The sequence below is a fragment of the Atta cephalotes genome (assembly GCF_000143395.1).
Source record: "Atta cephalotes unplaced genomic scaffold scaffold00025, whole genome shotgun sequence".
NCBI lineage: Eukaryota > Metazoa > Arthropoda > Insecta > Hymenoptera > Formicidae > Atta > Atta cephalotes.
In genome coordinates this window covers 1,338,878-1,353,435 of record NW_012130089.1, presented here as the reverse complement: position 1 = coordinate 1,353,435, position 14,558 = coordinate 1,338,878, and the positions used below count along the sequence as shown (strand labels likewise).

Sequence of the window (14,558 nt, the reverse complement as noted above, 5' to 3'; positions counted from 1 at the left end):
TATAGATATATATATATAGAGAGATACAGACTTTAGTTGCACTTTTTACACTCAGAATCGTTGTTTTTTCTTTTTAAGAAATGTGTTTATTTATGCTCGATTTGTGTTTATTTCATTTTAAATCGTTTCAAATGCGGAAATTTAGAAAATTTCAAACACAAATAAATTTATACATGAAATGAATACTATCGTCTGAAATGCAATAGTATTCAGTAAGTTCTTGCAATTGATTGGCACATTTCGGTCAATCCAAAAATCTGTAGCAGGCAAGAGTTCTATGATGCGTTCGGATAGACGTTATTAGTATTATTGTGTCATTCTATCTTCGTTTATTAAACGTAAAACAAGGATACAACAATAGGACTGTAACAATAGCACTAATAGCGTTTCTCCGAACGCACCTATAGTAGTAGTGAATGCATCCAATCAGATTTAAAAAAAAAAAGACATAAAAATCAAAAACATAAAAAATATTCAATTATATATTAAGTTATATAAAGTTCATTCTTTGTATTTCTTATTTTTCTTTTTCCTTAAAATTTGATTAGATACTTCAGTTCAGAAGTATAAGACTCAAGCCTCAAACATAATGAAATGAATAAAAAATAAAAAGAACAACAGATTTCAACCTATTATAAAAACAGAATACACGGTTTTTAATAAGTTGAAATCTGTTATTCCTTGTTTTTCTTATTCCTTTCAATGTGTTTGAGCCCTAATATGATTACAAAAAACAGATCTAAATAGATTTTGCCTATATGAAGAAATAAGTATATAAAACATGTTTAAGTAAGTATATAAAACATAACTATATAAAACACACTTTTTCAAGTACTTGCATATTCGATTGACATAATTCAAACGACGAACGTCAAAGATCCAAGTATTATATTAATTAATTGCAACATTCATATGTTATTATGTTTATTTAATTCATGCATTGATTACAAATCACCTTGTATATTATATTTAAAATACTTGTATATTATTTATAATACAATTAGACTTTTTAACTTGTATTTATAAAGTAATTGTATATTCATATATAATGTATAGATATCTTTATATTACATATACAAGCTCGAAATATTTCTAACTGTAAGACTGGTATTCATAATCGATTCTTATATTTATAAGGACTATATTAAATACAATTTTAAGATGTGAACTTTCTGTTCAAACAGTTTAATATTCTGGTTATAAAAAAACGTAATTATAAAATAATTTTTTATCTCATACGTGGATACATTATAATATTTAATGCAATATTATTATATTAGGCCTTCTTTGTTAAAATAAAATTTTATTTTATTTTTATCATTATTAAATATATATTACTTAATTACTCTTAATAACATATTACTTTTCTTCTTCTTGTCCTTTATTGGATTTATGATCCACTTCAGTGGATCAAACTATTACAATTTCTTTGGATTTCTCCAGTGACTTGTCTAATATATTACTGAAATAAACGCAAACAAAAACTGTGGATCACTACATGATGACATGTGGCATGATGATAAAGTCACAAAAATGGCCCAATCAATACACGAAATATATTTATGATCTTGAAATAAGAACAGACTATGAATACCGGCATAAATACATCCTCTTGTATTCATCATTCAGCGCTAAATTAGCTGTCCATAAATTTTGAACAGGATCAAATAATTTAGTGATGAATATCGCGGTAGAATATCGTGGAATATGGATCACAATATGATACAATTTGCAGTCATACAGCTTTAAAAAAAATTAAATTGACCATATATACACATTCAATCCTGAATAATCAATGGTCACGTTTAATAGAATTCAGTAGAATATTAAAAGTTTTTTTTGTTGAAATAGAACTATTCCTCTAAAATAATTAGATTTAAAAATATAATCCAATCGCAAAACGTTTACTAAGCATTAACTTCTGCAGAGCTGCAACGTAAGAGTATGAACAAAAAGATTTTTGAAAGTTTTAATGAAATTATTGTGATCACTCCTAACATATATATTCATACGCCAAAAAAAAAGGGCCACTAAATTTTTGCACAAATTTTTAATATTTTCAAATAGCAATAATTTAATGAAAAATCATCATAACAAAATGTTTAAAAAGCTTTAAAAGCCTTTTAAAGTTTGAAATCTCTACTTTCCAGATCGGTACTTGAAATAAGAACTTTTTTTGCTTCAATGTTAAATAACTCGGTAAAAAAGCGTACAGATGTCTATAAAAAAGTAAATTAAAGATTCACTCTTTCGAAAGCTGTAAATCCCATTTGTGCGTAATTTTTAATTGGCGCCGTGGAACTTCGCAAATTTCATAAAAAATTTTGAAATTTTATGCATCTTTGTTTATGTTTGTGTAATTCCATAAAATATCAGTAAGATCGTTTTTTAAAATATATATGTTTTAAAGTATATGTTTTAAAGTATAAGTACTGATAGTAGAAATTTTAAACTTTAAAAGGCTTTTTTAATCATCTCAATCATCTACGATGATTTTTCACTGAGTTATTGCTAATTTGAAAATATTAAAAATTTTGTGCAAAAATTTAGTGGCCCGTTTTTTTTGTGTGTGAGTGTATTTGTATTATCTTAAAACGTTTATTCGACTTACGCACTTTTTCACTGATTTTTTTTTTCACTGGTCGTATTGAATCTATAATGAAAATTGGAAGTCATACTAAAAGAAGAAACTAACTTCTTAAACGCGACCATTAGTACTTTAATAAAAAATAAAGCGTAAAAAAGTAATATTTCTGCACATGTAACATCTGCTGTTCTGGTAAATAGCCAGACACGAAAGAGCGTACAGAGTTACATGAAATTTTTAACGATTTAGTCGTTTGGTTAAATATTTTAGTAATATTCCGATTCAAAATGTTGTTTGTCTTTTTCCCAGAGTTCTATCAACATTTCAGATATGTCTAAACTTGGGAATCTTTCTACCCATGATTGAATAAGTCCCGCGAACGACGGCTTGTAATTTTTCAGTATCACGTTATTAGAATCAAGATCTAAAACAAATAAAAAATTAGACTACAAATTATCATACAAGTATACATAAGTACAATACATGGATAATACAAATATTTAAAAAATAGCAATAATGTATAGGATTTTGATACAAACCATCAATAAATGTATTTGATTGAACGAAGATCTTCCTTGGTTCTTTGCGAGACAGGATTAAGTCCCTCCAGCTACCCCATGGGTATGGTCCGTTTTCAGGTACCTCGCTGTATCTATCGTACATTTTCTTAGCCGATTCAAAGTCTCCCATACTTTTATAAACTTGCAACTTCAGGAGAAAATCTCCGACGGCTTTTTTGCCGACCGTGAAGATTTTGCATCGATCGACAGTCATACGGAGATTGGTTCCTTCCTCAGTTTCGACAACATTGACGAAATCCTGGCCCGCTTCCAGGCACACTCTGAGCAGGACATAACGTGCTTGAGAGTGAGCTTGAGACCACGTTTGCGTGGACGGTTGATACATCTCGAAAGCCTTTGCAAAACCACTCCATAGCAGAGATAACCAATTCACATAGATTATATCCTCCGCTACCTGTCCCTCGTGACCGAATATTTTCATTGTTTCTTTCTCCAAGCTCAAGTAAAGACCGACTGCCTCCGCCCTGCACTCCTCGTATGTAGATCCCAGAGAGCCGAATTTAGAATCGTAAGTCTCTCCTTTCAAAAAGAATTTGTCTATCTTATTACCGGTAAGAGGATTTATCACAGTATCACGATCGAAGTTGTACATATCCGGTCCCATCTGTTTAAATAATTTACCGGTACCGTGACCGAGAAGCTCGTGAAGACCAACTTGCACCTCAAAGCTAGCTACCCTATACTTATGCATCAACGCCTGATCAGCATCAGATAAAAATGGAATCGAACGAACATCCTTTAAATGAGCAGGTATAACGTTTCCTAACGATACATTTTTAAACCCTTCGGACTGTCTAATCTCATCGTAATTTGGAATGTTTATTCCCGATGGAATACTAGAACCTGCGAACGTTAAAACGTCCAAGGAGGTAAAATCCGGTCTCAAAAATGTGTCCTTTTCGAAATCCTTGTTCCAAGGCAGCTTGGGGATAAATTCCTCGGCTCTGTTGACTAGTGTAGCGAATTTCTCAGACATTTGTCTATTCACTATCGCTATGAAACCTTCGAATTCTCCTCGTTGACCCGCGGGGTCTCGGTACGTCTCAATAAAGCCGATATAGGATTCGATAGACGGTCCTTTATCCTTTATCCAAAGACGAGAACCGTCCTTATGATCGTCTAAAGATCCTGTTTTAAAATGTTCGATGTATTTTTCCAGCATATTTTTTTCAATCTGGTTCGACGCGTATTCTTTGGCTTTCTGGAGGTTTTTCACAACAGGCATCAAGAGTTTGCTGTAATCTCCTCTCGTAATTTTAAATTTGGCATTTCCAAATGTTTCCTCGGGCAGTGTCACTTTAGGATTATCTGACATCTCTACTGATGCTAATTTGATTTCATATATATTAATATTATCGTTACTCGCGGGATCTTTCACTACTGTCTTGAAGCATCTTGCATTACAAGATTCTAATCCTTTATGTTGCATGAATGCGTTAACTTTGTCGGCATCTTCTTCAGTACAGTTTGCAGAGAAATAAGTTGTGATACCTTTGTCACCCAATCCTAATGATTTTAATTTACCCTTTAAGGAAAACATGGGTTCTGATATTTTATTCCATAGATCTTGCATCTCCTTAGAATTAGTCTTGTAAGCTTTTGAAGATTTTATTATTGCCTCAAATAAACCTTTCGGAATATTGGGGATAATTTTAGTATCGCCCATGGCCTTATAGTTGCCTGCATTTGCAAAAATCCCAGAACTGTAAACTAAGAAAGCCTGAAAAATAAAAGGTATCTCGTCGTGTGAGTGCTAACTTAATAATCTGCAAAATTAAAAAATAAAAAAAGATATACAAGAAGAAAGCTTTTCTTATACCGTAAATTGCTCCTGAGTAATACCAGCGCGCACTGAGGAGTTTTCCAAGTCTTCGAGAGATTCTGAGAGAAATATTTTTTGCAACAGTGCAAATATCAGTGGAGATTCCGGCGATGTCTGTATTAATACTATCAATCCTCCCCTCCATGCCGCTTGGCTCAAATAGTGAGCGTACAATTTTTCCTTTTGCGTCAAAGATTTGAAGGCAGTGTCACATTCCAGAGCGACAACAGGTTGATCATTTGGCAATGTATATAAAGTTTTATCTATATCACTCATTTTGCACTGTTGCTGTACACTGAAAGAAAAACAAAAATATGTCATGGAAATCATCTATTTAAATTATCTACAACTATGGCTTAAACATCTTATAAATCTGATAATTAATAAATAAGTCCTAAACCATAATCCGTATGTATTAATTCTGAGATCTACTGCAGGTGAATTTTTCCATTTATATTTTAAAAGTTTATTATAATTTTTATTTAATAATACTAATAAGGAAATATAAATACATGTAATATTGTAATTTTTATTTATTAAAATTTTGAGAGCTTAAAATAACATTTAATCTTGCTGATCTGTTTTATTTGGGTCAATACGATTAAAAAACTCTAAAAAATAAAAATTAAATTTTCACAGAAAAAGATCTTGCATTAATAAAGTTATCAAATCAAGGAAAAAGTTTTTAAACTAAATATTAGCAAGAAAATAAAATACATTTTGGATCCAATAGATCAGTAGAATTATAAATTGTTTAACATTAAAGTTAATTTTTTTTACATTAAAATAATGTTAGTTTAGTTATTTAACACCTTGCAACCTAAAGTAGACATAGGAAGTATAAAAAAATTCTTTTCCATGTGAATATATTTTCATCTAAAATGATATTAAAAAATGATGTAAAAAAATATAATAATATACCCAGGTTAATTTGTTATTTCATATCGAAAATATCTCAAACTTTCCGCCGCTTCTGTACTTGACAGATATAATTTCATTGAGATTAAACCTCAATGCAATAATACAGTACGAAAGATGATCTTTGTATTCATTCATGACAATGGAAAAGCAACACAAACAATTAAATTCTTTTTTTTATATTTATATAATACTATGTGTACTATGAAAAATTGAGTTTGGCGAGCGAGTTTCAATCTTAAATGTTCAAAAATAAAAAACAACGCATTTATTAGTACGCGTTTATTAGTATCACGCGTTTATTAGTATCACGGTTTGACACAACTTCACAGAACAACTTGAGAGCTCATTTCAAATTTCATGTCGAATGTAACGCACCGCGAATACAATCCGGTTGAATCTTGAACGATTTTTGTCTTATGAACAATCTTCGTAGAACACGGCAATGTGGAATCAGTGGAATGCAGTTTCTTGCAATTCGCGATTAACCTGAATGCAACTGAAACTCGTGACTTCGACATAATACTGAACATCTGAAAGGCCACGAGTGTCAGACAATTGAAATCAATCACGATAGCAAAGCAATATAGAATAATATCTATGTAATGCCGAATATAAATAAACAGCTTGATTCGTGTGTCTCCAATGAAATGCAGCGAATTATGAACTCTTTGGGAATCTCGAATGATTATAAGAATATAAAGTTATTGATAAAGTAATAATCAGAGTTTTAAGAAATTCCGGACTATTCACTTACCAAACCAACTAAATAAGAGCGAGTATATGTAAGAGTGAGGGAGATTGCAAAAGAAACTTTCGTTGGAGGCTTTTATCTTAGAATAGATGTACCTAGATTTAAAAAGATAAGATAATAATTCGCCCATTATTATAAATGTATATCTGTACTATGTGAACATTTTTCGAACATATGTGCCGTATCTAGATATTCATAAGTCGCGGCTGTTCGAGATAATGATTGCTTTATCATTGTTTACGTTATTAATTTTTTATTTTTATTTCTAATCAATTTTCTAAATTATTTAGAATATTTATATTTATGTAGTCTTTATATAATTTATAATAATTATATAATTTTATATTTATCGGCAAACTGGTAAAGTTTTTCTTATAATGATGTTTAATATCTTTATAACAAGCCGATTCCAGATGCAACGAATTAAATTTGTCTGTTGTCATAAATTATAATATTTATTTTACAGAAAATTCCTTCTTTCGTAAAAGGTCAATTTCACAAATTTCTGATTAAGTTGAATTAATTAGTTCCAATTGTAAGTAATTTTAATCTCGATTTAACTTACTCTTTATTTTTTCTAATTCTAGAATTACATTCTAATTAGAAGAAATATAGAATACATTAAGTTAATTGATGCTCTTTGATGCTAAAAATGAGTATCGAACAATGGAATAACAATTGACGTCAATGTTCTTGTTTTAGGATTTTCAATACTGAATGTTTGCTTCACTGTGCATATATCTAGAATCTTTCTCATTTCAGAGTGGTTAGAATGGTCAGATGTTTGCAGATGTTCGTGAAAATGCTGAGAATGTGAACTTGATAGCTGTGTAAACGTCTATGAATTCTAACATTTCTTACGATCTTTCGTTTTTTATCGTGTTCAATACATTTTAAATATTTGGAGACTTGCACTGCAGGTAATACATAATGAAAAGTGATATTTATATATGAATTAATATTTCATTATAATTATCGAAATAAAATGAAAATTTTCTGAGAATATCATAAATTTTGAAATTATAAGACTCTTCAGTTTAAGTTTTTTAAAAATGAATTTTTTAGATATTGCATTATATATTAAAATCATATATTTTTATCTAGGATTTAGTGAATCTTGTAACAAATTTGGTGGAGACAGGAAACTCCTGTACTTATTACTTAAGTAATAGTTGATTATTCTTGTAAAACATGGCACATTACAAAGGAGCAGCCAGCGAAGCTGGCAGAGCCATGCAGCTGATGAAGAAGCGAGAAATTGCACAACAAGAAATAGAACTACGAAAGAAGAAAATCGAAGATGACTTGAAGATTCATAATATAGAGAATAAGTTTGCAACTCATTACAATGCTGTTGAACAACAATTAAAGACTTCCACAATTGGTTTGGTCACATTAAATGAGATGAAAGCAAAGCAGGAAAATATAGTGAAAGAACGGGAAAGGAAGCTTGCCCAGAAGGAACGAGAAAAAGAACAAGAAAAGGAAAGAGCGTTAGCAGCAAAACAGGCGGAAAAGAACAAACAGAAAAGACAGATTCAAGCGTTGTCTTTTAATTTAGATGAAGACGAAGACGAAGACGAAGATGAATCTGAAGCTGAAGCTGAAGCTGAAGCTGAAGCTGAAACTGAAACTGAAATTTCTGACAAAAACAATACAGAAAAATCTATAAAATCAGATGATATTCGATGTAATAAGAAAATTAAAAAAAACCCAGATGTAGATACAAGTTTTTTACCAGATAGGGAAAGAGAAGAAGAGGAAAATAAACTTAGAGAGGAATTGAGACAAGAATGGGCTAGAAAGCAGAATGCATTGAAGGAAGAAGAAATTGAAATCACATTCAGTTATTGGGATGGATCTGGCCATCGTAGGAGTGTTATAATGAAGAAAGGTAAATATCTTAAGGCGATTAAAGAATTATAAAATTATAAAAATACGTTTTTCTATGTAATTCTACTTCATGTACTGAGTTTATTAAAATATTTCCTTTCCCTTTTTTTACACACAGGTAATTCTATCTATCAGCTTCTTCAGAGATGTCTGGAAGTCCTGAGACGTGAATTTAGTGAGCTTAAAACAGTAATGGCAGATCAGTTAATGTATGTCAAGGAGGATCTTATATTACCACATCATTATACATTCTATGATTTTATCGTAACTAAGGTAAAAATATTCAAATAATAAAGCTTATCAAGCAATAATACAATGTTGGTATCTTATTTTAATATGTAATACATTAATGTTGCAATTAGGCACGAGGAAAAAGTGGGCCTTTGTTCACATTTGACGTTCATGATGATATTCGAGTTATGCATGATGCTTCTGTCGAAACTGAAGAATCACATGCTGGAAAAGTTTTACTTAGGTATTCATTAATAAAGAAATAGTTCGATTATATTGTATAATTTTTTCGCACAATTTATTTCTTATAATTTATTATCCTTTTTATATTTTTAGATCATGGTACGAGAGGAATAAACACATTTTTCCAGCAAGTAGATGGGAACCCTTTGATCCAACAAAAAGTTATGACAAGTATACAGTATCAGATAAAAACAGGAAAAAAGATAAGATCTAAGATTTAGATTCAATAAATTGTTCAACATTGATTAAAGAATTCAAATTCAAAGAGAATATAATGTACAATATAATGCTGTCGAATGGCTTTACTTCATCGTAATTGATTCATTGCGAGATAGATTGTAAAATATATGTATATATTTTGTAATCATGTTTATTTTTAACGACTGTGATTTTAATGTGTTAATGCTACAGTAGCATTTAGTTTATTTGACATTTATTATGTAATTTAATTAAGATATTAAAAGATTTGGGGAAAAATATAAAAAAAGAAAGTATGAATAATTTAATGACTCGAATATTAATAATTATAATTAATACGAAAATATACAAAATTATACTTTGATTCGTTTCGATAATATAATTCGATAAATAATCAGCAATAATATTAAAATATTGATCCAAATATTAGATCGTTTAGCATAGCTCTATTTACAATTTTAAGCCGAATCATTAGCTTAAAGATAATTGTACAAAAATAAATATATTCGATTATGTCGATTATAATCACGTACTATTTGTAGATTTGATACAAGCCGGATCCATGTATATAATATTTTCGGGAAAATGGTCCATTATAATAAACTTTTTCTCAGTCGATTTGGTGAGACAATCAAGGAATCCAAACCAATAAATGACAAGTCCGAATCCAAATCTGTTCCAATAACTTAAGAATTGTTCCTTCATATATTTTTGATGAACATCCATGTTACCAAATCGTGCCTTAGATTCAATCCAGTTTATCACATAACCATTCACCGCAATCGGTACTTCCAATTTAAAATCTGGAGTCTTGTCGTAGCCTCGTAATCGTAAGTGCTCTTCGTTACGAAATGCAATATTTCTTTGTATTAAACAATCTTGAAGCTTAATTTCATATTCTTGTCCTATGCATCTGAAAAAATATATTTCTCTCTTGTGTAAGTTTTGTAATTTGTTAATTTGTTTTATTTTTTCATAATTTTGTCAAAAAAATTGAAAAACAAAAGATATCAGAGCATTTAATAAAAATCAAAAAGTATAAGTTTCTAAGAAACACTCTTTATTAAATATTGTTTCTTTTACTTTCCTTATAAAAACAAAGAATTTTACTCGATAAATATCTATAATATTAGAAAATGCAGTATAAACATAAAGTCTTAACAGAAGTAATGAAGGACACTTACATTCCCATTGCATCAGCTATAGGTCCATACAGATCATCATATAATGTACACTGAAAAAGAGAAAATGAGTTTTTTTTTAAGATATATAGATATATATTAATCAATATGTAGATTAATTTACATTGTAATTAGATATATTAAATTAATTAGATATATTAAATTAATAATCAAGATATGTAATTTCTTCTTATGAAACATTATATATCTTCTTAGACTAATTACCAAATAAATTTCATATGCGAGATCCTTATCATCAATCAGTGTAGTATCCTTAAATAGTTTGGAAATTAGATTTTTTGAAACTGAAATAAAATTTTACATGTCTTTAAAGTCCAAAAAGCTTTAAAATTAATTATCCTGCTTGTCATTCTATTAATCATTGATTATTAAGAATTACCATTTGCATTGTCGCGCATGCAGTATTTTTCTAAAATGTTACGTGCTAATAGAGCTGGTGCAGCGTCAATATCTTTTGCTATCCTTAGCAGAATGCCTACTGGTTCTCCGTTCTGCACTGCTTCCAAGTAACTAGGATTTAAAAACAGCGAATTATAATTAAATTTAAAAAAGTAAATTTTTTTCTGATATATGTATAATCGCTTATGATGATTTTAAAGCTATTTTACCTGTCATAATAATTTTTATTGTTTCCAAACAGTCTGACATGATTGTTTTTCATTTTCTGTTGTATTTCTAACGATAAGATGCTGTACAGCGTGTTTGGATGGATGCTATGTAAGAATAAAAAATCTCATAAATAAAATAATTTTTAAATAATTCCAAATCGATTAAAAATAAGGAGAATACATAATTATATTAGATTGGCACGTTTTTAAAGAATTTCTAAAGAATATTATTTAATCGGCAAATTATTTAATTTTACTACTTAACCTTCAAAATTAATATCTTAATAAAAAGAATTCTTACTTATTAAATTTCTCCTTTAACACTTTGGCACAATCTCTCGACAGGCCTCGAAAATTACGAATTGTCATCATTATTTCATTGTACATTTCGGTCTTCATTGTTTAAAATTGTTTACATCGATTATCGTAACCTCATTGAAATGCTCCAGCTGTCATGCGCCTTAACATGCGACATAAACATTCCGCGCATGCACAACGGAGAAGCGATAAATGCAGACGCACTATAAATAGAATTACTTTTATTATCTAAATAAAAAAATAAATAGGAATAACGAAGGTAGCCAGAAATTTTGCTGTAAGGAATCCTGTTGATTAAATTAATTATGAATTAATTCTTCCACCATGGTCGGATCTATACAGTCCCTATATATTATATTATATCATGTGAATGTTTGCAATAATAACGCATAATATATAATATATAAATTTATTAAAAACCAAACAAATTCTATATGATACAATAAATGCGTGATACAATAGAAAAAATGTCATTTTTTTGAAAAAGTAAACAAAATGTAAAATATTTTTTAAGACTTAAAATTTGTTTTTCTATTATTCTTAAAGTAGGGAAACTTACTTTTGGATTAATCTTTGTATAAGATCATTTAGCACAATCCCAGGTGAGCTGGATCGACAAGAGTAAATTTTTCGATGCACTCAATAAGCCATATTAACGGTAGACTTTTGATATGTGGCATATTATATTTAATAAGCGGTTCACCTGTCTTTCTACCTGGTACATATATAATATAATGTGTACATTTGTGTAAAGGATGAGATGAATCATTCGCGGTATGGAAAGGTATCACTCGTGATATATCTTTTAGATCTTCTGGATCTGGTTGTCTAGTAAGTACTGTTCCTTCTCCTTCCTTTACAAGTCTTATTAGATTATCCTTAGTAAATTTTATGTTAGCAATATGATAAGTTGTATTTGCTTGCAAAGCAAAATAAAAGAAACAGTTATTGAAAAGACGTGGATTTTGATATTCATTGTTCAGTCTCGCTTTCCTTGGAATACCAGGAGTGGGCGCGCCATTAATTTCAAACAATTCGAGATCCATATTAGCTATTTCATCCATATCTTCTGCCAGTTGAATCCCTTTAAATGTTAATTCTTTCTAAATATTAATTTTGTATCGCTTAAATTTTTATTTAGATAACAATTTTACATAAATATAATTGTTATTGTGATATATTTAAGCAAACAATTCACAGCATAAAATTCATTATAAGCATAATTTTATCTTACACTCGCTACTGAGAAGCCAACTTCCACAAACAATTGAGAATAAGACGTCAAGTGTTAATGTTGTAATATTTTTCTCATTTGCCTCTACTATGACATGTGTAACAGATGGTCTGAAATAAGTTGATTATATTACACTCGTTTGCATTTTACTGTAAAAAAAAAACAATATAATAAAATAATATATAAAAAGAATGAATAAGTACCTATATGTTGACAAAATTTTGAATTTATGTTTTATGGCCACGAGACGGAGCAATTTCTGATTTACAAATTTTAAATTTGACGCAAGAATCACAAATTTGTCGCATCCTATACGAAGAATAGATTTATCTAAAGTTTGATTAAAATCTGATATCTTTTTTGACGGAGTTCTAGGTAAATCCATCAGAAGTTGTCGCATCTTTTCTGATTTACAGTAGTCTCTGCATGATCACATTAAAAAATTATGTAATAAAATTATCTTTAGTAAGTATGCTTTACAATAAAACATGTACATACATAGGTTTTTTGCCATATTGATCACATTGATTTCTGTCTGCATTATAATGCAACAACAGCTTAGCTTCTTCAATTTTGTTATACTTAGCAGCTTCGTGTAGTGGACTTCGATTCTTAAAACCTAATATATCGGGCAAAGCTTCACAATTCAGTAGCAACTTACATATTTCAGTATATCCAAAATTGACCATTTCTTGCTGAAATATTATGTAGAATAATATATATAATCCAAATTTGACAAGTTTGCAAAAAAACATATCGATTTCTTTTTTACCAATGGTGTCCAACCAGCATTATCTTTTGTATTAGGATTTGCACCAAGCAACAAGAGATATTTAACTCGTTCAGCATTGTTCTGTAAAATAATCATCTCTTGAAGTTTTCTTAGAGAAATTAAAATTATCTTTTAATGTACATAGCAGGGTTGGTAAAAGAAAATGTTAAAAAAACATAACATGTGTTTTTTTTAAATGTATTTTTTTGAATATATTTTAAAGCCTAATCTATAATATGCTCTTTGGCTTGCTTCTTACTCACTTTTTATTTCTTGCCTTTTTGCTTCTTATTCAGTTTTTTCATTTACTGTTACCTGAGATAAAAATCAAATTTCGAAAGAGACAAGAAACTTGTGAAAAAAACAGTATTATCGATAAGACTGTCATAAAAAAAGGAAAAAAATACGAGACAAAGAGCAAAAAACAGAATAGTACATTGATTAAACCAAGTATTAAAAGAAACATATTTGAAATATATTTAAAACATTTTAAATATGTTTAAAACATGTTTTTTAATAACCCTATTATATAGTACTTGAGATGTAATAATTAAGGTATTATAAATTATATTTTTAAATAAAGCAAAGTAGTAAAGACAATATTAGTATTTCATATCTATACCTGCAAGCATGCTGTATGTAACGGTGTTTCTCCTTTGGGATTTCGTTTATTTATATTTCTCATAGATATATGACCCTGTTTCTTTGGTGTAGGAAGTATTGCAGATATTGTATTATCCTTTGATATATTAGATGCATCAGTAGTAATGTTCCATATATCTCTAAAATAATTTATTTTTACATTGTTATTTACATAGTTTATTTACATAGTTTATTTAACAAACCTCTAACTTTTTATGAATAATTTCTGCAATAACATCGCAATTTTGTATAAGACTGGATACTAAATGATCAGATTTTATTTCATTTGGTTGCACTGGTATATCACATCTAATACATTTCGTTGCAGATTTGATACAATTATGACAAAAGAAATGCCCACAATTTATGAGTCTTACAGGAGAAACTGGTTTTGATCCACTGTATAAAAAAAAGTGATCATGTTATATAAAGTATGTATAAAATAGTAAATACAATATATGTGTGTGTGTGTGTGTGTGTGTGTATGTGTGTGTGTGTGTGTGTGTGTGTGTGTGTGTGTGTGTGTGTGTGTATATATATATATATATATAATAA

General features: G+C 29.2%; 4 protein-coding genes across 4 annotated transcripts in view; 1 reads left to right on the top strand and 3 right to left on the bottom strand.

The window, feature by feature from the left end:
- Positions 1-2,853: 2,853 nt before the first annotated feature.
- LOC105620272 (dipeptidyl peptidase 3) lies at positions 2,854-6,441 on the bottom strand. The gene is made up of 4 exons (XM_012201777.1): positions 6,287-6,441; positions 4,988-5,285; positions 3,127-4,888; positions 2,854-3,011 (listed from the first exon to the last, which is right to left on the bottom strand). The coding sequence occupies exons 1-4, from the start codon at positions 6,439-6,441 to the stop codon at positions 2,854-2,856; spliced, it is 2,373 nt and encodes a 790-aa protein (XP_012057167.1).
- A 1,412-nt stretch (positions 6,442-7,853) lies between these two features.
- On the top strand, positions 7,854-9,243 carry LOC105620271 (protein FAM50 homolog). The gene is made up of 4 exons (XM_012201776.1): positions 7,854-8,556; positions 8,674-8,828; positions 8,918-9,030; positions 9,123-9,243. Exons 1-4 carry the CDS (start codon positions 7,854-7,856, stop codon positions 9,241-9,243), a joined length of 1,092 nt encoding a protein of 363 aa, XP_012057166.1.
- A 509-nt stretch (positions 9,244-9,752) lies between these two features.
- Positions 9,753-11,436, bottom strand: LOC105620270 (uncharacterized protein C15orf41 homolog). The gene is made up of 6 exons (XM_012201775.1): positions 11,339-11,436; positions 11,038-11,142; positions 10,809-10,939; positions 10,634-10,713; positions 10,412-10,461; positions 9,753-10,140 (listed from the first exon to the last, which is right to left on the bottom strand). Exons 1-6 carry the CDS (start codon positions 11,434-11,436, stop codon positions 9,753-9,755), a joined length of 852 nt encoding a protein of 283 aa, XP_012057165.1.
- A 320-nt stretch (positions 11,437-11,756) lies between these two features.
- The window catches only part of LOC105620269 (BRCA1-associated RING domain protein 1), a 3,015-nt gene continuing 213 nt past the window's right edge, over positions 11,757-14,558 (bottom strand). Inside the window, exons 2-8 of the mRNA XM_012201774.1 lie at positions 14,214-14,402; positions 13,984-14,143; positions 13,362-13,442; positions 13,088-13,284; positions 12,793-13,011; positions 12,590-12,699; positions 11,757-12,439 (exon numbers count right to left, since the gene is read on the bottom strand). Coding sequence (XP_012057164.1) covers positions 11,943-12,439; positions 12,590-12,699; positions 12,793-13,011; positions 13,088-13,284; positions 13,362-13,442; positions 13,984-14,143; positions 14,214-14,402 — 1,453 coding nt within the window. The 3' untranslated portion in view covers positions 11,757-11,942. The remainder of the gene's footprint in view (positions 12,440-12,589; positions 12,700-12,792; positions 13,012-13,087; positions 13,285-13,361; positions 13,443-13,983; positions 14,144-14,213; positions 14,403-14,558) is intronic.

Excerpts from the sequence above, each read along its gene's own strand:
- LOC105620271 (XM_012201776.1), top strand. The coding sequence starts at position 7,854 with ATGGCACATTACAAAGGAGCAGCCAGCGAAGCTGGCAGAGCCATGCAG. Across the intron at positions 8,557-8,673 it reads GAGTGTTATAATGAAGAAAG|GTAATTCTATCTATCAGCTT; the intron begins GTAAATATCTTA and ends TTTTACACACAG. Across the intron at positions 8,829-8,917 it reads ATGATTTTATCGTAACTAAG|GCACGAGGAAAAAGTGGGCC; the intron begins GTAAAAATATTC and ends TGTTGCAATTAG.
- LOC105620272 (XM_012201777.1), bottom strand. The coding sequence starts at position 6,441 with ATGTTCAGTATTATGTCGAAGTCACGAGTTTCAGTTGCATTCAGGTTA. Across the intron at positions 4,889-4,987 it reads TTACTCAGGAGCAATTTACG|GCTTTCTTAGTTTACAGTTC; the intron begins GTATAAGAAAAG and ends TTTATTTTTCAG. Across the intron at positions 3,012-3,126 it reads ATCAAATACATTTATTGATG|ATCTTGATTCTAATAACGTG; the intron begins GTTTGTATCAAA and ends TATTTGTTTTAG.
- LOC105620270 (XM_012201775.1), bottom strand. The coding sequence starts at position 11,436 with ATGAAGACCGAAATGTACAATGAAATAATGATGACAATTCGTAATTTT. Across the intron at positions 10,940-11,037 it reads AATAAAAATTATTATGACAG|TTACTTGGAAGCAGTGCAGA; the intron begins GTAAAATAGCTT and ends TTTAAATCCTAG. Across the intron at positions 10,141-10,411 it reads ATAGCTGATGCAATGGGAAT|ATGCATAGGACAAGAATATG; the intron begins GTAAGTGTCCTT and ends ATATTTTTTCAG.